A 22,793-nucleotide genomic window follows, 5' to 3' on the forward strand; every position below is an offset into this window, starting at 1 on the left:
CACCTATGGGGCATTATGTATCGGTGCATCCGACACCACCAAGTACCACCACAGACTGTCCAGGAGCTCACTGATGCTCTGATCCAGGTCTGAGAGGAGATCCCCCAGGAGACCATCCACCGGCTCATCAGGAGCATGCCCAGATGTTGTCAGGAGTTGGTGATTAAATTCACGCAAGTTGGGTCAGCCAGTGATTTCAATTTGTTACTTTGATTGTCAGTGTGGTTTTGAATCCAGCCCTCAATGGGTTAATGATTTTGGTTTCCATTGACCCTTGTTACGTCATTTTGTTCTCAACAAATTATAAAATGTACATCAGTAAAGATTTTCAACTTGAATAATTCGTTCATCAAGATCTGATGTTTGAAGTGTTCCCTTAATATTTTTGAGCAGTGTATTATTCAGCCTCACAACCATTACACTGTTCAGGTTCCTGGGACCTGGGTCACTGCCACAATAACCAAACAGAACTACTGAAGTCCATCCAATATTTGTAGAGATATTCCAATCATCCCCGGAATCTCATAGCTATCGTGGAAAAAAGAACTTCCTTCTTTTGAACAGATCATCACATTCAAACTGTGAGAACCGTCATGGAGCTTCCTGCTTGTTTCTTGGCCAGTGTGATGTTTGTTTGAGCGGTATCACTCCACAAAAGACGCTCAGCTCACAGAGAAGGAAAACCAAACCAGGGCCAGAGTGGAGCAGGTCTGCTAGTGCTGAATGGATGTAACAGATCTCCACTCCAACGCTGGACTTTAAAAAGCCCGGGAAAGTTACATTACACTGTGTAAACTTTAATATTGCAAAAGTTGTATTATTTTGATCAAATATCACAAATATTTTTAGACATTTGTCTGTGGACAGCTGTGGACATTTATTATATCTGTGAAGTTAAAAAACTGTATTTTTGTGCATGTGTGCATTTGTAAAACTGTTTTACATGTGCACAAATTGCTTGGTATTTGAATGTGGATTTCAACATGCATTTGTGAGTACCCAAAGTTACACACAAATTATTGTTCACAAGTGTAAATCTTATTTTTCACTTGTAAATCATGTAAAACACCTTTGCGCCTATTTTTTTTATCTATTTTCTCTCCATACATTTTAAGTTTTTGCTTAAGAAATCACAATTCTCTTGCCAATATTTGTACATTTTTATCACTATAACAAGTTTCTTCAACATTTATTTAGTTATGTTGGTCACAGCAGGAAACAAGGTAAAAGATGATTCCTTTATCATTATTTTCCCTTTAAAATTAAGCCTCAATATTCACAATGTAAAATCTAAAAATGTGTTACTCTATGTGGAATCTGGAATCAAAAATATTTATCTTAAAAAGCCAAATCCAGTCATCACTTTATTTTGAAAACTCAATCAACACTGTAGAAAATAAACAGATAAGCTGCATTACAGCTGGAACCACATCGTAAAGCTGTATAATCAGATCCACAGAGTATTTTGGCCGCGCAGGGGGAGAAACTCTGCAGCACAACCAAGAGGAATGTTTTCTGTGAGTGGAGCCGCGCTCCTCCACTGAAGTGTGAGGCTGCAAATCATGTATGACCCAACCAGATCCTCCAACAGATGAGTTTCACTGGAAGACACTAAGGAATATATGACAGGAGAAAACTGCCTGGAAAACATTTTGGATTCCGAAAAACCAGGAATAAATTACTTAGCCGGGAAATCGGTGATTGGTAATTCGATATAATTCCAACACCCAAACTTTTCCACTGCGCTTCTCTGCTGCTTTTCTTCACTGTGGCCGACTCCTCTGACATTTTCCAGCTGCAACCATAACATTTTAAAGTTCGAGTCATTTGTAAACAGACCTCCCCCCACTCGTCATCTAAGAAATCTCAGTATTGTTTGGCCCCTGATAAATATTTAGACTTGTTTTGTTGTTGAGGATGTTTGGAAGCTGCGCGCTGCCATTAAAGCTACAGATTCAATTTATCAAAGCTGCACTTTTACTAAGTGAGGTAGAACACAGCCCTGTAGGAGTATCTGTATTACATGTTGTAAGTCTAATGAATCTGACTCAAATCCAGGGAATACACATGACAGTGTCCTGGAGGCACGTGTCTCAAAAAGTTGTTAAAACTATCTCCAGACTGTGAAAGAGATAAGTTGCAGTTTGATGCTAAATCTGTGTTCAGAACTCCACAATAATTTGGATTTTAAAGATGTTATATTACAAATATTTCTCCACTAACAGGGGAGATAAAAAAGTAAGTCATTGCTTAATATGCAGAACAAAAGATATAAGATAAAGTCAATTAGCGTTGGTCATTAAGTGCACTTGTATTGATGTTTGTGTGAAATGCATGGTGTGGCATCAGTGATTAGGCCTCATTACAGAATGACATTTTCTAAATGCCTTTAAGAGATAAAAAAACATGTATATTCAACAAATGTGCTTAAAGAGGGTTTGGTAAGGATATTTTTTAGATTTGCTCTTGATGAGGTTTATATAATACATTTTAAAATAATATAAGTTGAATCATAACTGATTAAAAGGTTTATGTTTCACACAACTACTAAAAAAAGCTGTTTACTTTCAGTAAGCAAAACATTTGACTTGTTAAATAGGAAAAATGTGAACTCAAACATGTCCAGTATTAATACAAAAAGGCCCATGTTTCTGAAAACACTTTATTTCAGTCACCTGTGTTTTTCTAACATTGAAACCTTTACATTTTGGAGATTTGCACAAGTGAACAAAGTGAGAGTTAAATCTCAACCATGTATATATTTAATTGACACTAAACATGGCCTCTGTCTTTGGCCTTCATCACTGGATAAGACAGTGAGGGTGAAAGATCAAGAGACAAGAACAAAACTCTTGTTGTACATCACATTTATTTAACCAAAAATGTGTCTTTTAGGATGAGCTGGAGGCGGCCACTGCAGCACGTCTGGGTTTGGGGGTGGTGCCTTCCCGGAAACCATTCCTGGAAAATAAGGAATGAGATAAATTTAAAAGAATGAATAATAATATACGGTTGATGTAGATACATAAAAGAGTAGTCTGACTCTGGTGAAAAGTCCAGAGTCACAGTATTTGTTATTTCACAAAAATGCTTGATAATTTACTTCCAGGTTTTAGTCACATTTATAAACAAATGAACTTGATGATTCCAGTCTCCTGTTTACAGGCTGGTTAACCATCTGAACGGGTAAATAACTCGTGTTACCTCACCTGTTGTGATCTGATGATTAATTCTGAATATTTATTTCTCCCAGTTTTGTTTGGACAGAAGGATAAACATCAAGTTAAGTCTCTGGCAATTTGGCACAAATAAGCTGCGACTCATTCTGGTGTTTATTGCCCAAACAGAAGTTGGCATTTCAATTGAGATGCTATCTAAATGCGTTGACGTTTTGACTTGTCAAAGCAGGATAAGAGGTTTAATCCTTAAATCTTGGAAACTGGCACAGGTAGATTAAATGACAGCAGTGAGAGAACATGTTCAAACATCTGCCCTGAAAGAGCTGTACTTTTATGTTAAATAACATTCATCACCTGGCTTCATCTTTGATCCACAGATTTCCAGTCCTTATTAAGACCAACTTCACTGCACAATCAGTGAGTCGGTTTATCATTATTCACTGAGCACAAAGGTATGTACGCTCTGATGGTGAAAACTACAGTACGACTGCCTATAAGATAATGAAGTGATATGAACTATAATTAAAGTCTTTCAAAGCCCTACTTCAGAAAAATAACTGGAATATGAACAAAGTTTTAACTTAGATATTATGAAGTTAAAAGACATTTGGTCTTGGCAGTTTGTGACTTTGTGTGGATCCAAGACCAACAAACTCTGCCAGTCAAACTTATTTGGATGAAGAGTCAGAGCTTATTTACTGTAATGAAGCCAAACTTTGTTAATGGAAAGGCACCAAAAGTACAAAAGCTTGTCTATATTCTCACAACACACACAAAACAATGTTTCCTGCCAAACTGAATAAAAAGCATGTTGAAAACTGCACATTCAAGCAACTGCAGTGTCCAGTTCTATGTCACTGATTGAGTCTTGGAATGAAGCTTACCTCAGAGAAAATACTGATATCATTTGATTTCATTTGTTCAGACATTTTTTTCAAACATCATTGGTAAGCGACACTGACAAGTCTCCACAGGACTCCAGACAAGTTTCCCGTAAGCAGAGTTCTCATAATGTTACCTCAACAAAAGCCACGATGGGGAAAATGTGGTTATACAATCTAGCATTTCTTTTATTAAAATGTCTATATGGGAAATAAAGAAGTGGTTTTAGGTAAGATGCATGGATCTTGCTTGTATTTCCATCACGGAATATGTCAATACAAATGAAAAGCAAATCCAGTGTTTGCAAATCAAGATGCCAAATAAAAATGACTTACTAAGAAAGTGTTAGAATACTTAATTATAAGTATGAGCATCATGATACATTTAATCATTTGTAACACGTCACCTTTCATACATGGGAGTCCTATAACACTGAGGCACGGAGGGCAAGCTCTCTTTCATAGCAGAGTTAGCACCTAAGTGGCAGCACATCTAAATCAGCATCTTCAAATGGATCATACCTGAACCTGCGGTACACAACCTTCATGTGTCTCAGACGGCCGGTACCAGTGGTGTTCCTCCTCTTGGCCTTCGCGCTCCAGTTGTCTACAAAACAAATATTTCAATGCATCAAATCAGCCTGGACATTCACACCAATGTAGAGCTGGATAATGCACTGATATACAGACACTGGGCAAACAAAGTCAAAATTTGTTGTCAACAGTACATAAAGTACATGTGAGAAAAGACCTCTTTAGAGGATAAAACCGTAGCTAAACTAAACAAGCACTGAGGCAATTCTCCTGCATGTTCTTTCAAGTCATTCATTCACAAAGCTACACTTACACTTTCTCTTGCGCTTCTCGGGGTAGCCACACTTGCCGCAGCTGGACTTCTGCAGGTGATAGGCCTTGGAACCACAGCGACGGCACAAGGTGTGCGTCTTGTTGCGGCGCTTTCCGAAAGAAGATGTCCCCTTCGTCTGAATAAGAAAGACGCCACAGGTCAACGACAACTCAAAGACTTGAGCACAAGTTCAGAGCTCTGGCGGTCTTGTCTCAGATACAACGTATGAATCACAGAAAATCATTTGTTCAGACATTTGTGTTTGAGAACATCACTGACAAGACTCAGACGCTCAATGACAACCACTTGATGAATGTAGGGGACTGCCTCAGTGATAGTAAATAATGTTCCACACAGAAGATCTATCAACTACAGTTCAGTGTTTAGTCGATAATCACTAAGAAACAATACACAACTGCTTCTGTAGTTATTTAAAGTTATGTGGATGGTTAAATGTACAAAGTAGAGCAGGTACAGCTCTTCACCTGGTTACTTGCTGTATAATACGCTCAGTAGATGTTGCTGCTATGGATTTGTTTATCATTTGTCACTGGTCATTATATTTGAACATTATCAGTTTGTTTAAGTCTGTTTTGCTTAAACAATGTTTACAATTATATCAATGAAAGGTGTTGACTTGTACAATCAGAATGAATTACTTTATAATGCATGAACACCGGCTTCAAACATACAAACTTTAAAAGGTCTGTTTACTTGGTGCAGATTCACCTAAAATATCACATGAAGAAACTAGCTGGTTATGCTAACCGCTATGGAGGAGCTAGCTAGATAGACGTTTCACAGCCTCCTTTAAACTTCACAAGATAAATAACAGGTGTAGGTTTGACTATTTGCACCTACAACCAAAATCAGAGGGTAATTTAAATGTTATCCGCTCGTGTCCCGGGTGAATCAAACTGAATTTGTAAACTGAGCCTCGATGCTAACGAGAGCCTACAGATGCTAGACGGAAGCGACATGAACAGGCTTATTTTCTTAATAAAATGGAGCTTCATCTCTAAAATAGATCATCCGAACAGAAACGGTGTTTCTCCGGTGGAGAAACATCGTGAGTTGGTGTCATCTAAACGGCCCATTGAGCTGATGTTTGCAGATTTCTGTGTGACAGCGTTGCTTCTCACCATTTTCGTCCGAAGGCTGAGGGAAAAGAGACCGGAAGAGGAGCAGGCGCCGCATGAAATCACATCCGTGCTGCTTCCGGTGTAACACACAAATGCGGCCCCATACTGTTTTGCACAGGAAAAAGATTATTAATTCAATTTCCCCACCCAACGCACCGAATTTCAAAGTTCCCACTCAAAGCATAATATCCATTTATATTTAAATAACATAAAAAATTGAATTTAATGTATTATAAAACACAAGACATTATATGAAAATATAAAAATGTAATTCTGGTGTGTCAGTTTTAATGTGAACTGACGGACCGAAGCTTATTTAGAAGGCTTGGTGTGAGATCGAAAATATAGTTGATAATCAACTAGAGACATATCCTATATTGAAACGGCCCCTGTTTCAACATTTAGAGTTTTGCTGTTGATACTGTGCTTGTATCAGGAAACTACGTTTGTGCCTTTTGGGGCAAACATAGAGCACACAGAGGAGGGAGATCATTTATAACTTCACATATACTCTCAATTCATGGTTAATCTATTCATGGTTAATGTATTCATGGTTGATCCATGGCTGGATTAACCATGATGACAGAAAGTAACACTGCAGATACAAATCACAAAGGAGCTTTCTTTGCAGGCCTGGTCTCACCCTTTAAGGATGAAGAGCTCACAATGCTCCTTTCTGTTGAGAGTAGTCAGAGAGGTTTGTTGCAAGCCTTTTTTTGTGTGCAAATAATCTGTGTACATCCAACTGGGAGGTGCCCCAGGAAAGACCCAGAACATGCTGATGGAGCTACATGTCCCATCTGGTCTGGGAGTGAGTCAGGTCCTGAGGGCTGCGGCCCGAGAGAAAGATGTCTAGGCTACTGTTCTCACCTTGCAGGCAAAATTCTAGAAAAATAGGTTTTTGCAGGAATTCAACTATCAGTGTTTCCGTCTGACTTGCTTCAGTTTTAAATTACTATGTGTGTCCCTTCTAAAATATTTGTCAACCAAAGAATAGATCAACAGATTTACACAGAGGCCCACGGCAGGTTGGGCTAGATATATGTTTCAAGACAGAAATGTCAAATTATTATTGGTGGGTCAAGAAAGAAAAGACAAAACATTTACATTCCACCATGCAGATCTTTTATAAAACACCATTGACACTGTGTGTAGAAGTGTCATTAAAAGTGACATTAATGAGACGACCCACAGAGCAACATCAGTAAACACATGAATAATCTAAAGACTGTCACACCCACCTATGCCATCACACAAACTATCAACGTGGACAATGAAACTGAAACTGTTTTCTGCAGCACTTAAAGATCCACTGGTTCCTTTCAGTGGTTTAGCTCCGGCAAGGTAATATACAGGGGTCCTGAAGAGCAACACAACAGCAAATCACAAAACACAACAACAATTAAGAAATCACAACAGCAAATCACAGAACACATTGGCAAATCAAAAAAATACAGCGACATTTACTAACAAAAAAGCTAGGTACCTGTTAATGACGAGGCTTGTCGCTGATTTTAGTGTGTATTGTGTTGTATTTAACACAATGTATTATTTTTGATTTGCTGTTGTGTATTTTTTGATTTGCCGTCTGCACTTCAGGGCCTCCACACTGCTGAACACTGTTAAATAATGCTTAAAATGCTAAAAATAATAATAGGACAGAAAATTGCTTAGCAGAGAATTGTTGGATGTGTATTACCTCTGTGATACAAAACAATGAATGGCTTATAATTTACACCATGTAATCTTATTGTGAAAGTCAATTTTTGTGTGCTTCATTTAAATCTCAGCGCTGCGGATGTAGTGAGTGTGCAGGTGAAGGAGAGCGTGACCTTGTCTTCTGGCTGTATTACAACGGAGCATCTGACTGAGTCCCCGTGTGCCAGGCGGAGAAAAGGCGCATCCTCCTCCATTTAGATTTCGGTCACGCAGCTTTGCTCACATTTGAGATGAAGCATGCGGGACCCGTGTGTTGTCTCTCTCTCTCGCAGCTCGCACCAGTTATTTAAAGACAGAGAAAGAAAGAAAAACCGAATGCACCTTCTTTATCTGATTAAGTAATTCAGGATTTATTCTGGACAATAACAATCTGAGCGTGTTGTTGTGGATAACCTGGATTGTTTGCCTGCGACTGCACCTCCTCGACGTTTTTTCTCCCATCCAGCTGTTTACAGCATCTGCAGCAGCCTATATTACACACACACACACACACACACACACACACACACACACACACACACACACAGACATCCAGGGTTTATTCTAGGCAGGACTGGATGCAGAGCCCGTTGACGGCTGCTGATACATTGCGATGCTTCTCCTGCAGCAGCGGTGATGTGATGGCGTGAGGGGCAGTGAGCTGAAGCCCAGTGAGGAGGTGAGGGACGATGCCCGGTGCAGCGGGCACAAGGCACCTGCGACCCCGGCCGTGAATGCAGCGGAGAGCGACACCTTAGCGGGTGTCCCCACCTTCAGCCCTGGATGCTGCGCCGCAGGATGGGATACGCCGACCCCTCGTCGGGTAAAGACATACTCGGCAATCGCTCCCTTTGTTTCATATTCATTTGCGCCTTCGGCCTCGTCACGTTACTGCAGCAGATTCTCTACGGGAAGAACTACGTCAAGAAGTAAGTGTTGTTTCTGTGCAGCCGCCATTGACTAAACACAGGCAATTAGAGCGCATGCATGCGGGCCTTGCTGTTCAGAGTTATCCACGCTGTAATGATAATAACCAGATTTGAAAAAGCATGTTTTCATAGCTTCCATTGATCCCAATGATTAACCGAATGTTGTTCGAACAATAGGCCAGTGATTGATAAGCTGATGGTGTTCAGTCTACATGTGGGGACGCATGGGGGGGGCAGACAAGCTCTTATGGCTGAAAAGAACAAAAGCAATTAACCATCCATCTTTCTTTCCCAGTAGAAACAGTTTCCATCGGATTTCTTTTTTTGATATTTTCTGAAAGCAAGGCATCACATTCATACCATACACAGTGCTCCAGCTCGTGTATGGTAATGGTTTCCCCCCTTTCTTTTCCCTCAAAGATTTTTATTTTATATTTTTCCGTTTCAGCCTTTCTTGACTGGTAGTAGCCTACATCTGACAGAGCATCAGAAAATCATACTGCAACTGAAAGCTACTGGAACTGATGATGATGACAGATATGGTTAAGATGATGTGGATTTCTTATTGCCCCCCCAACATCCCCTGATAAATAAATAATTTGTTCCCTACCAGGCTGCTGCACACACAGCCACTGCAGAGCCAAGTTTTATAACAGCTCTGCAACAGTAGTAGTATTTAACTCCCGGATGCATGGCTCTCGAGCTGAATCCTGCTTGATAGCTTCCACTCATTTGAACCAGTTTAAAATTGCAGGCCCATGTCATTTTTTCTTTTCTTTTTTACATTCGGAGAAAATTTCAGTGTGAGACGAGCAGATGCTGAGAAGCCGGGATGTCTGATCTTTAGGTGGTTTATGAAGAACACACCTAAATCTCACCTCAAACGAAAGAAACAATTAGAAAAACTTCACCCCCCTCCCACGTCCAGATATTTGACACTCAGCACATATATGCTTCCTCCAAAGCAAACATACATGTGCTGCAATCTGAACAGCTCCCCCACAGCGAAAAAGCCCTCCCCCTTTCTCCCACCCTGCTGGGCTGGTCTGGATACTCAATGTGGATTCATGGCATCCTGACCTCTGCGGTGAGATGCATGAATCCACACCTGACACACATGCACACACACATGCACACACACATGCACACACACAGGCATACACACAGGCACACACACCTATATGCTCTGTGCTCTTACTCGCTCCTGGTGCTCGGCCTAGGAGCGATTGGGGGGAACAAGCCACGCGACAAAAACCAGAGGGCTCAGCGGCAGCCATTTTGCTACAGTCTGTCTGCACACACACCCCAGTGCAAGTGGGGGAGAGAGAGAGAGAGAAGAGGGGGTGATGAACTGAGTGTGCTTTCATGCTTTTGTTTGTGTGTGTGTGTGTGTGTGTGTGTGTGTGTGTGTGTGTGTGTGTGTGTGTGTGTGTGTGTGTGTGTGTGTCTGTGTGTGAAGCAGAGTGAGAGGGAGAAGCGACGTCATCTTACGACATCTCTCCAAGCATAAACAATCAGAAGTCGATGCCACATGGGTTCAGCCGCACCCTGATTCTTCCTCAGGCCTGGGACCATGTTGGCAGGGGCATGCGCTCCTGTTTCTTGGCAACACAGGCAAATAAAAGACATATATCTTAACTTGAATTAAGAGAGACATCTTGGCTGGACTTGCAGCTGAGGAGACATTTGGGTGCTTTAAGTGAGAGAAAGCTCAGGGAGTCATATTTCGGACTTATGTTATCATAAATCTCATCCATTCATCCCAGATGAGCAGGAGATGGCAAAGGTCCCTCCTCTAAATGCATGAGGGTCCCGTTGTACTTGATAGATTTGACCGTGAATCTGGCCGTTGAGTGTCACAAATCAGTTCCCCTGCCCCTCTTTGCTGACATCAGGGTGAAGTTCTGTCGGATTGTAAGATTGCACCTGCAGGAACAAGCAGGGAGCTTATTAAAGGATAACAATGAGTGACACACTTCTTCTTTGCTGGCAGACATATTAACTTTCAGCTGTAATGGCTTGAAGAGTGTGAGATCTAAAAATAGAAGGAGGAATGCCAAGGGCCTCAGGGTTGGAGCAATCATCCAGAAAGTAGCGGCTTTGCAATTAAGTGCAGGTGGATGATTCATTATCAATTCATTATCGTTATGATTTATTGTGTAAAGCTATAAAACCTCAAAAATAACAAACGTCCTCGTCCTAAATCAAAAATGAAAAAATCTTGGCATCTCTACCAATCAACAAATTTATACACCAGACTCTTGAGAGACAAAATTTCTTGGTGCCTTATGTGAGTGGACTGTATCTCCTGAGCAGCTCAGTGTTTTTCTCCAACATGCTGTTGACAGAGCTGTATACAAATATATAGATTTTAGTCCATAAAAGTGCATATTTCATAATTTATAAGGGACTGCACCATTTACCAAAGGGATTCCCTGCTGAAGGTTAATGCAAAGCGGAAACAAGATAGAGTCGGTGAGGAGATAACGTCTGTTAATTTCCTGTTTTGATAAGGACAGGAAGTCCTTGATAGTAACAGGAAATACTTCTGGACATACAATAAGTACTAAGTGGTCATCTGGATCAATGGGCCTGGCCTATCCTTAAAAAAACCAGAGCCACAGAATCCAATATTACAAAAGTCCTGACTGCTTTCAAGTCCCATTAACAGCGCTCTAGGGTAGAATCAAAGATCGTTAGTGCTTCGGAGCAACTTTGTGTCTGTTTTTCGTCCAATCTAATGCTTAGATTACTGACCTCGTAATCGAGTCAATGGGAGATAAATGGGCTCTCGATGCTTGTTTGCAAGATCAGATGCAGTAACATGAGATTGATTACACTTTTATTGGAGGCCACATTATTGGAAAATATCAGTACTTAACAATCTTGATGCTATTAATCAGCAATTTGTTGATGATTATCTATTGTGACCACATTATGTTACTGTGATTCTCTTTTCTGTCCTATTTCAGGCCCATAGCCTAAAGCAATAGACAGATGTCACTCAGCATGAGCTGTTCTGTCCTGTTCTGTTTGGTTCTGCAGCCGCTTGTTACAGAGAAGACGGAGCGGCTCCAGAGAAGCCAAGTCTGCCTGCAGATCAGTGTAGACATGCTCTCGGTGATGAATGCTCGACCACATTATGCACCCGGAAAGGCTCTTTGGGTTCGATCGCTCTGCTAAATTTAGCACGACGCCTACAGAGTACTCACAAATATGACTCACACATGAATAGCTGCATAGTAATCAGTCACATAATAGGAAGAGTTGTCGGGTTGTGTAATATATTTTTCTTATTCTTATTACAAATCCAATGAAAAAGACTGACCAATGATACATTTATACCCTTCTATATATTATTACACCGTCACATTAACCCTATTTTGAGTCCAACCTAACATACACTGTCTCAATTCTGTAAATAAAAGCTTAGTCAGCAGCAGAATATAGTCCCCAGCAAATAGACAATTTGAGTAATGTTTGTAACAACTTGCAGAGCTCAGCTGCTTTGGGAAATGACTGAGCCTTAAAAAAAAGAAACTGTGTTTGTCGCCTGTTTTTTCAGTGGCCGAGTTCCGCATTGTTGATTTTGGTGCTTTATTAGGATTTGTTGACAGTAACAAAACTGTAGAATATTACCAGCCGCTCAAAAATAAACATGTCTTATTGCTTTTTATTGTGTCGCCTATCTGTTGTTCCCCCCCCCCGAGGAGACTAAACATCAATAAGGACTTGAAAACAGGATGTGAACATAAACTGGGGCCCCTCATCTCTCTGGAATTACTTTCTTTACTGTGAGTTTATGAAGAACCTGCACCAAATGATCTCCTCTGTCAAAGATATCCTGACTTTAGCCATATTATAATATAGGTCAAGCTCCAGTGGATCCTCTTCCCATTAATACAACCATAGCATTTTTTTTCTTTGGAGATTGGCCCAATGTTTTTTTGTGTTATGGCACGGTCACACATACTCGAATGCGAAGCGAATATCGTGGCCCAGAGTTCAGCAAAGTTGAACGAAAGGTTCGCCACTGATATGTTCACGTATGTGTAACCGGGCCTGTGGTGTCCAGGTCCAAGTTGAGATATCCCATCACCTGATTCGACAAAGAGCCAAGGACGACATATAACAACTGTTTTCGCAGTCTGAATAGCACTTAACACGATAAATAAAAGGATCTTTCGGTGTAAAAGCCTCTAATCGGTTATATTTGGCTGAAGTGATGGTCTAAATTGACCACTTTATAGCATCTACGCTTGGCGAATCCATTGGCATCTCTTCAGAAGCAATTTGACATTTGCAAAAACATTGGCAGTGATTATTGTTCCGCCCATTAAATCGCAGTGACGATAATAGATTCAAGTACAAGTGTAACACTCCTGGAGCTCAATACTGCCGAGTGCGATTGTTTGAATAACACACAGGACGATGGCGACAGCCCAGCAGATCATAAATTCAACAATTCAAACCCCAGTGTCATCCTAAATCCATTCTAAGCATGTTGATGTCACATTATGACTGTTTCTCTTAAGCCCAAAAAGTTGGTCCCCCTTAATGTATATATATGTGTGTGTGTGTGTGTGTGTATATGTGTGTGTGCGTGTGTTTGAGCTGCGAGTTCTGTGAGTGAACACATGGGCTTGGTTGTATGTGTTTGACATTTGCACAAAAAGGACAATAAATCCCAAATAAACTGACTCATTTTCTTACTAGTGCGCAACAGTTTAGCCGACTCAAAGGGGACGAGACAGGAAATTGGACCGGTCCCGTCAATTTCTCGGATGACGGACCGCTGAAGCCGGCCAGAAATGGAAGGAAAAGGTACCTTTCCAGCGTGACTGACTACACAACACATCTGAGAGCAGGGAGTGTGAGAAGCAGACAGACAGACAGACAGATAGAGGAAAAGGAGAACACAAGTTTTAGATCCATCACAGTGACGGCCCAGTCCTGCATGTGTGGACTGGGCCGCTGTTTAATGCCCATCATTTTCCTGTGTAGATGCTGTAAGACACACACTGCAACACATTTGGTCCAACACATCTAGGCCAACACAACTCTTTCTCTTCATTACTTGACTTATTTTGAATTCTGCAGGTTTAGGAAGTGAGCAGGGCTACATTACCCAATTAATTCTAACTTAACCTGTCTGCATGTTGACAGATGTTTCCGTCAGAATATTCAGCCAGATTCAAAGATCTCCGTAGTAGTCGTACCCTGCGTAGGCGGTAATAAGAAGAAAAAAAAACGCTCTCACAGGTAGGCCAGTTTGAAGGCTTTCTTTTGTAGTCTTTTTTCTCACAGAAACCCAAGAATGCCTCTTTCTTTTTCATTAGTCTGAAAGGTATAAACTCTCATATTTTGTCAGTGGTGGTTGCACTTCAGATTTGCTCTTGCATGTTGTCTGATCCCGTTCACCTCGAAACCCCAGTTCCCCAAACCTCACCACCCACCCACTCTCCCCCCCCCCCCCCCCCCCCCCCCCCCCCCCCCCCCCCCCCCCCCCTGCCAGAAGCTGGTTGAACCACGGTCTGTCGCTGCACTGGCTTCTCCTCGTTACCTCTGTGTCCCATCCAGCACCCATTTCCAAATGCCTTGTCCTCCTCAACCTGTGTTTCATGTGTTCTGCACAGCTCTGTGTGTATGCCATGTACATAGTGTGGACACTACTCTCTGCTCCCCCCTTTTTCTCCCCTTCTCACATCTGCATTGTCTCTCCCTGTGACCTGGATCTACCCCCTTTTTTCCACTTGACTTTCCTTGTTACAAGAAGACAGGAAGGTGCCAGATTTAACCCCCCTCCCTCCCCCCCAAAGTTCCAAATCCTCATTGAGGATGTCCCTATGGCAAAAAAAATGAAAAAGATGCAGGTTTAGTTCTTTCTCATCCCAGATTGGTTTTGAACCAGCATTAAATGGTTCACCCTGGCTGCCATTAGAGATGAAATTCATCTCTTACTGAACCAAACACAGAACACTTGCAAAGGTTTCGTCATCTTAGCTAAAACAAGCATGAATAGTCCTCATTCAAAGTGTCACATATAATTATGTAGGACAGATGCTCCTCTCAGTAAAACCTCAGAAATATCCTGCATCATCAGGTGGATGTAGACAACCAGTTTCATCGCTCTTTATTTCTACAATTTCATCCCAGCAACTTCTTCCTTTTATTGCATCCCTCCATTGTATTGCTCGTTCTTTTATCATCATTATTTCTTTTCAAACTCGCCTCATTTACCTCCACAGCCACAGGTAATATGTTTCAATTTTATTCATCTTTGAAAACTACACACTGCATTTAATCTCTCTGACAAATACCAACATTTGTTCTGACAAGTTCACCCCGCAGCTGCTGCCATTTTGGCATTAATTCCCATTTTTCTCAAATGTTTATGTTCTACTTTTTCTTTTGATAGTCTTTTACATAAAATGAACACGGACAAAATCAAATAACCTTTTAGTTGGTATCATTCATTAAGCAACACATTTTGAATTGAAACTGGATCAACACAAATTTCCCAGCCTTATCAGAAACTCCTTCCCACGGACGACACCTTTGACGCATCAAATGAAATTCCTTCCTCTCTTCTTTCAAACTTCGTCCCAACCACTTCAACTTTAGTTGAAAATATAAAATTCCAAAGGTCTTGCCTCTTCTCTGATTACCTGTTTGCATGGCCATCTGTGTACATGTTAACATATCAAAATATCAGGTAATCAGCCATTGAGTCACTCTACAGCACAATGTATATACAATAATACCTTTGTGCAATTAGCTGTACAAATTTGTACATTTAAAATATTCATTATAATATTCTGCCTGACAATAAATCACGGACCCTCTCATACTCATATCCACCAGATACTACACATCTAATCCGCCATTTTAACAAGCTTGTCTTTTAAATTAATACACATCACATATGAATCATGGACTAATGGTGTTAAATCATGTAAGTTCTCATCATAACCTTTAAGAAAAGGTAAAATATGAGAGGTATTGTTTCTCTTCACCCAGTTTAACATTGGTTTAGACTAAGATGTAAAAGAATCTGGTGCAAGTGTCAACTAAACCGTTTCCTTCTCTCCTGTTGCATCCGTTGCATCACTTCTGTCATTTGTCATCCCACAGTGCTACTCTGATATTCTACTATTTCATTAAGTCACTCTATAGATATTTTTTATTAAACATAAATAATGTTTTGCTTCATTATGTACTTTAAGCACACTATTTTTTATATATTGCATCTTATCTCTGTGGCTTGTTGTTAATTTTGTTGATTCTCTTGTGTCTGAGGAGAAGTTTAGGCAGACGATGACTGTGTCTATCCCGCCAGGTATCTGGATAACTATGATGGCCCCTTTGATTACAACTCCACTGCATGCAGGGAGCTCAGGCAGGAGATTATGGATGTCAAAGTCCTGACAATGTGAGTGTGCACCTGCGATATAGAGAATGGTGGAAAACCTTTTTTATTCATTTAGAATGAATGTTTATTTTTTTCGGAGGCGATCCCATCAGGTAGGTAAAGAGCAAATTCTCCGCAGTTTATATGATATATGAATAAACCTCATTTCCCAAATGAAATAAATATCAAATATATTTCATGAAGCAAATATTGATTATGTAATAAATCCTAAATTTAAATAAAAGTCTATGGTACCTTTAAATTACCTTTAAAATTCCCCACTCTCACTATTCTTTTTTTATCCCTTTTTAGAATTTGTCAGTAAAATTTATTGTTACCAGACATTGATTGGTAATGTTTCATTAAAGCCCGTTGAAAATATCAAGAGTTATTAAGTTAAAGTGGGCTGCGATTCATCAGAATTTTTAATGTGAGCTAGTAGTTATTTAATTCTACTCCTTTTTCAAAATAATTATTAAGTGATAAAGTGGCAGAGATTATATATATCTAATTAATAGCACTCAGTACAGCGTATACCTTTACCAAGGCCCAATTGTCCCCTTAAATTCAATCCAGCCACACTAATTGATATCACTTCCCCAAAAGTGCCTTATTTTTGCCATTAAGATCCACCAATTATTTCCTTGGAAAACTAAAACTGTCAAATAAAGTGAAAAACAATTCCTGAATGTGCAACTGATTGGAGTACGCACCAAAATTCAATGGGTTTCGTCCAGTAGAGAGCAAATATCTCCACCAAGGCTAACACCCTATCTCACCAAGTTAGATATCCCCCACCCCTCCATGAGTGTAATCCTGCTGACAAACAAACAAACGCAGTTGAAAACAAAACCTCCATGGCGGAGGTAATAAACAGCAAACAACAAGTTACAGGCCCACACACTGGAAACTTTAACTGCAGCACACTACAAATAACATTTCTACATCATGCAGTAGATTAATGGCCCGATTCATTGCACTCCTCAAACAGCCAGTCATGCTCACGGCCGTCTGAGCAGCATATTTCCTCTGGTATGAATATGAACATTGTCCAGTGACCTTTTACCCATGTCCCTCAGGCAGTCAAAGTTTATTATCAGACACATTCTGGGCGCCTGATGAACGGCTGTGAGCCACACTGGCCGTGGCAGAGAACAGCCGCTGTCACTCTGCCAGAGCGACCGAACTAATGGTGCCACTCAGCTGCTCAGAGCAAATCCCATCTCCCAGTCATCTCAAAAGGAATGGCATCTCAAGGACAAGCTATTCGCGGACGACGATGGAGCCACTACCTTTGTGCTAATGAGTCTAGATCCAGTGGTGCCCCCATGCCCACAGTCATCCCGACAAATGCTCTGTCCCCTTGTTTGTCTTCCCGTGTTGTTTCCTTGATGCTTCTTCAATTTACTACCCCTGTAGAGACATGGTTAAACGGAAAATTCATGGCCATGGGTATCCTTCCTCATTCCACAAGTCTCTCTGCCTGTCTGCCAGGGTGAAAACCTCAGACCTGTTTGAGAGGTGGCGGAACCTGCAGGTGTGTAAGTGGGAGCAGAACAAGGAGGAGGCCAGCAACTTCAAGTAAGAATCACACAGTGTCGGCCACAGAAATAAAGCCTGTATCTGAGTGTCTCATTCATTCAATCTCATACACGACGTCATTACAAAAACACGCTTCTAAAGAAAGCTGCCTGTTTCATTTTTAATCTTAAGTATTTGCTTTTTTTTTTTATTACTTTATTCATACTGGGAAAAGCCTTTTCTGATTTAATTTTTGGTTTGTTCATTTTATTTCTCTTTTTATTTTATTTGTTGTCTTAATTATTGTAAAGTTTATTCATATTATTAAAATACCTCAGTTTGTATACTGCACACATGTCTTTGCTTTTTCTGTTGTGTGTTTGGGTTCAAAATCATTTCTATTTACAGTCGTTTCAAATTTACTGGTTTATTAAAAGCAAATTGTTAATAAATATGATTTTGAACTAATGAGATTACTGATGTTCAAAGTCTCTAGTAATAAAACATGGTTAAATATAAATGATTTTCTTATTTTGTCTATGTGTGATTGGTTTCTAAAGTAATTATTATGGCGCATTACACGTCGCAAATCCCAAATCAGTCTGTTTGGATTTGATGCTGTTGCAGTTTTATAAGAAGGATTTAACTGGGCCTTAATTAATCCCAAACATAATTGAAGTCTCTATGTGGGACAGAATTCTGCACATGTTTTGCCTGTAAATGACTTTTCAGCAAACAAAGTGAATATATGTAGAAATAATCTCTCATTTGGTTTAATAATGCTTTCTGTTGATTGCTGCATGATTTTTTTATTGCCCTCATTTAAATGTGGAAACCCAATCTGAGACAAATATGAGCTTTACCATCTCAATAATTTGATGAGTTGTTATTTATTTAATTTATAATATTAATATATATATAATTACAAAATTGCACAGAGTGTTGGGGTCTGTATGATCCTAATGAGGAGGTAAAGCTGATATCGTGATGCTGCCCTCAGTCGACGGAGATGAAACTAACTCTGACTTTCCTCTGGTGTCTCCCTGAAGGATGTCTCTGTCTCGCTGCTGTAATGCTCCTTCCTTCCTGTTCACCACCAAGAGGAACACACCTGCAGGCACCAAGCTGAGGTACGAGGTGGACACCAGTGGTATCCTCCCCATCACCACAGAGGTCTTTAAGATGTTCCCAGATGTGAGTTCATAACCTGCGTGATATATAATCCCATATGAGCGGTTTACGTGTATATTACCTATCGTTTAAATTACACCGTGCTACCTGGTGCTACAATCTGTTTGATTTTGAAGTGCCCTCTTGTCTGACATTAATAAAACCTGTCTGCTTCATGCAGGATATGCCGTATTCCAAATCGCAGTACAAGAAATGTGCTGTCATTGGAAATGGCGGCATCATCAAGAACAGCAAGTGTGGAAAGGAAATCGATTCAGCAGATTTTGTATTTAGGTACGCAGCATATAATCCTTCAACTAGGACAATAGTTTGAATTAAACAGTGTCATTTAACAGCAGCTTCTGATAACCCCAAAAAGAATAAGCAATCAGTATTTATGTGAGAGCTGCATTATGACAAACACATTTATTTTTGCTCATTAATAGCAATGTGATTGTGATTGTAAATTAAAATGTTTCTCTAATACTTGACAAAATATACCTGTTGTTTCACATTGTAACTGCAACATTTATAACAGATTAAAAAGTAATAATCCTGATCACATCTATTTTGAATTTAATTGTGCAACTCTGTATATATTTGCTTAGTTTTAAATGAATCAAGAACTCGTTTATCAGTGCACTTCTGTTTTCTTTTTCTCCAGGTGCAACATCCCGCCCATTATTGAGAAGTACTCAGCGGATGTTGGCACTAAAACAGATCTGGTGACAATAAATCCGAGCATTATTACTGAGAGGTACTGTAGATATGAGTCAGAGTGAGGAATCAGATCTCTCTCCCACTCTGTGTGTGTGTGTGTGTCTTTGTGCAGTCTTCTTCTCCTTTGGTTTCGGTCATCTCACATGTCGCCTTCTCTGCAGATTTCAGAAGCTGGAGAAATGGCGGCGTCCGTTTTACGAAGTCCTCCAGAACTACGAGAACTCCTCGGTGGTGCTTCCAGCCTTCTACAACACCCGCAACACAGACGTATCTTTCAGGGTCAAATACATGCTGGACGACTTCGACTCGCAGCGAGGCGTGTTTTTCTTCCACCCGCAGTACCTGCTCAACGTGCAGCGCTTCTGGGCGGTGCAGGGCGTCCGGGCCAAGAGGCTCAGCAGCGGCCTGATGCTCGTGACCGCCGCCTTGGAGATGTGCGAGGAGGTTCACCTCTACGGCTTCTGGGCGTTCCCCATGAACCCCTCCGGCATCTTCATCACCCACCATTACTACGACAACGTCAAGCCACGGCCGGGTTTCCACGCCATGCCTCACGAAATCTTCAACTTCATTCACATGCATACTCGCGGGATCATCCACGTGCACACGGGGCAGTGCACGTGATCCCTCACTCCTCTGCTTTAATGTTGAAAGCACCGTTGATATCTTTTTTATTTTACATGTCATGTTTTATGTCAGTGAATGAGTCAGTTCACTATTTCCTCCGTGTTTAAAAAGAGAGTCAACCACACATTGAAGGTTGCTTGCTTCACCTACCGACATACTTCTCTTTTAGATGCATACCTGAGGTCGTTTATTTAGCCAATCAAATCACTCTGGCTCTCTTTGACTGTCGGACCATAGGATGCTTGTTTTTAATGTGAAAAGTGGTCTTCTTAGTGATGTTGTTTTGTGAAGTTTTCTAGTGGCTCTGCTGTACAGAGGTATTGTTTTTCTACTCAACGTTGCACAGAATATTTATGCTGAAATGGGGCAGCCTGGGTGTCTTTGTGCTGCCTCATTGCCCCCTCTCTTCTTCTTCTTCTATTTCCTCTTCTCCTCTCTTTATCTCGGACACTCTGTGGGTGTGGCAGCTTTTAATGTTTGTGTAAAACAAAGCCTGAACCTTGATATCAAGCTAACATTTAAAGCGAAAATAATAAAATTGTAACATCCAACTGTCTCCTTTTTAAATCAATTTCCTATTCACCAGATCCATTTGGTGAATATTTTAAAACATTGTTAAATTGGCCTGTTTTCTGTGGCCTCCCCTTTAAAATTTCCTCGGATGTTTCCGGTTTGAAAAATGTGGCACATGAGAAGAAGCAATGTTTTTTCTTCCTTTTTCCTTTTGGCTTCGTCATGATTTTGGACAGAAGCCAGATAAATATTTTGCAGCGACACCTAGTGCAGCGAAACGTTTGACTTCATCCGATTTGTAGAGCAACAGAGCACTGTTGAGTGACCCAGCCTCTCGCCGTCATCCTTGTCTTAAGCCATGCTGCCTTAGGAGATATTAAACCCTTCTCTTTGATATGCAGTGCACCCATGCGTTTCGCTTGTCTTCAAATGCATCAACATCCACCTAAAGCGTAGCTGGTCTCTTGAATGAAAAAGACGTTTTAAGACTCTTTGAGGTGTAGACGCTCATGTGCAACTTATATTCTATTGGAATTAGTGAAGTCTGAACACCGTTCATAATCATGTAATGCTCTGCATGACTTTACTCTGTACTTGGCTTTGTGTGTGCCTGCTTCAATGATCACTAAAATATGTTTACACTTAAGCCTCTACTGAATCTCACAGTGCTTGGAGATATGTACATGAACTTTGTCACGGAAACACAAACGGTTTTGTTGAAGTGAATTGTATAATAGTGGATGCGGTTCCTACTGATTAAAGATGCAAGAATGAAGACGGTTGTCGCCCTTTTGTGAAGCGGTACAACACTTTTATGTATACTGTGTTAAGTTATTTCCCCTTTGAACTGTGGTCTATTTGCACTCAAGAAGGCATTGTGCATTTAACTTGCGCACGTGAACGCATCGTGGGTTTTCACTGTTTATCTTGTTGTACACATCACAAGTTTTTTAGAGACTGTGAATCAATTTTTTTGGTTCATATGTTCATGCTTGGCTGAGCACTTGTCAAATATCAACCATTTGTATTTGAAAATATTGCTAACAATATTGAGACATGTCGTTCCATTTATTTACATTAACTCAAGTGATACGAGTTTAGCAAATATGAACACCAAAAATATTTTGGATTGACCACAAATTGTTGTGCAGACACAAGTGAATCAAGATCAGTAAAAGAAAGGAACCCTGGTGTGTGTGCAGAATGAAGGTAATATATATAACACAGTGCTTCTTAACTGACTCTGGATATTTCTTTATACTGGTATAGTGTTTGTAAATAAACTTGTTTGGATTTTCTCACATGTATGCTCGTTATTATTGTGTATGAGTGGGCATAGAGTCTCCAGCACTATACTTACATACATACGCACATACTAGCATCGGATCTTATATTAATAATAATAGAATAGAAGAGAAGAGAACAGGCATATTCATACTTTCAATAAACAACAATTGTTTCTCTTAGAAAGCTGGAGCATTCCACATCTGCTTCTCTTGACAGTTGCAGTGATGCTAGTCTGCGATGATGTGTAACCACCCCCCCAAAAAAATTAAAATCAGCTGTCAGAAAAGGATGAAGCGATTAGATCTGGCTGTTTCCATCACTATTCATGTTCTCTCCACAGACTGTATATAAAGATAGAAAACGCATTTCCACTCACCCACAATTATCCGGATTAACCCTAGAAACCCAATACAAAATGGGTGTCTGCCTGGCAGCGATCTAGGGATGTAGTCGCAGAAGCAAGGTCCCGTCGAAGTGCTCGACCAATCAGGAGTCAATCCCAGCTTTCAACCATGACGTCTCACCTCGTTTTTAACGCATCAAATAACTAATTGAAACCAAACTTACCGGACAAAAGAGCTCTTAAACAAAAACCAGTGCAAGAACCACCTTAAATGACAGAATCCACATTTGAGAACAACTATCATTTGATTTGTACTTTGAGTTTTTAGTTTGGCCCTCCCTCCCATCAATTAACATGGAGGAGGCGGGATTTATGACCTATACTGCAGCCAGCCACCATCGAGACGTTCTGGCTTCACTTCTGGGGAGCAGTCATGTCGTCCATCTTTATTTACAGTCAACAGTTCTCTCTGTCTGACCTGTCATTCTTCATCCAACCACTAGATGTCCCTGGACTTTCTTCATG

The 22,793-nt window shown here is 40.5% G+C and overlaps 2 protein-coding genes and 2 non-coding genes across 9 annotated transcripts; 1 reads left to right on the top strand and 3 right to left on the bottom strand.

Moving 5' to 3' along the window:
• Window positions 1–2,678: 2,678 nt before the first annotated feature.
• Window positions 2,679–6,102, bottom strand: rpl37 (ribosomal protein L37). The gene is made up of 4 exons (XM_034601861.1): window positions 6,050–6,102; window positions 4,908–5,043; window positions 4,583–4,667; window positions 2,679–2,961 (listed from the first exon to the last, which is right to left on the bottom strand). The coding sequence occupies exons 1-4, from the start codon at window positions 6,050–6,052 to the stop codon at window positions 2,892–2,894; spliced, it is 294 nt and encodes a 97-aa protein (XP_034457752.1). The 5' UTR covers window positions 6,053–6,102; the 3' UTR covers window positions 2,679–2,891.
• Window positions 4,057–4,133, bottom strand: LOC117772286. The gene has a single exon (XR_004615736.1). It is a non-coding gene; the product is annotated as a small nucleolar RNA SNORD72 (small nucleolar RNA).
• Window positions 5,112–5,191, bottom strand: LOC117772287. Its single transcript, XR_004615737.1, has one exon. It is a non-coding gene; the product is annotated as a small nucleolar RNA SNORD72 (small nucleolar RNA).
• A 1,793-nt stretch (window positions 6,103–7,895) lies between the features above and the next one.
• st8sia5 (ST8 alpha-N-acetyl-neuraminide alpha-2,8-sialyltransferase 5) lies at window positions 7,896–21,939 on the top strand. 6 transcript variants are annotated; one of them, XM_034601855.1, is made up of 9 exons: window positions 7,896–8,676; window positions 13,393–13,500; window positions 13,843–13,938; window positions 16,016–16,108; window positions 17,582–17,668; window positions 18,658–18,802; window positions 18,960–19,072; window positions 19,443–19,535; window positions 19,660–21,939. In XM_034601855.1, the coding sequence occupies exons 1-9, from the start codon at window positions 8,531–8,533 to the stop codon at window positions 20,120–20,122; spliced, it is 1,344 nt and encodes a 447-aa protein (XP_034457746.1). In that variant the 5' UTR covers window positions 7,896–8,530; the 3' UTR covers window positions 20,123–21,939. The 6 variants fall into 6 exon arrangements, with proteins under 6 accessions (XP_034457746.1, XP_034457748.1, XP_034457745.1 ...); XM_034601854.1 differs by having other exon boundaries at window positions 7,925–8,676; window positions 17,507–17,668; XM_034601857.1 differs by lacking the exon at window positions 13,843–13,938 and having other exon boundaries at window positions 7,897–8,676.
• Window positions 21,940–22,793: the final 854 nt, after the last annotated feature.

The sequence above is a fragment of the Hippoglossus hippoglossus genome, chromosome 12 (assembly GCF_009819705.1).
Source record: "Hippoglossus hippoglossus isolate fHipHip1 chromosome 12, fHipHip1.pri, whole genome shotgun sequence".
In the NCBI taxonomy this organism is placed as follows: Eukaryota; Metazoa; Chordata; class Actinopteri; order Pleuronectiformes; family Pleuronectidae; genus Hippoglossus; species Hippoglossus hippoglossus.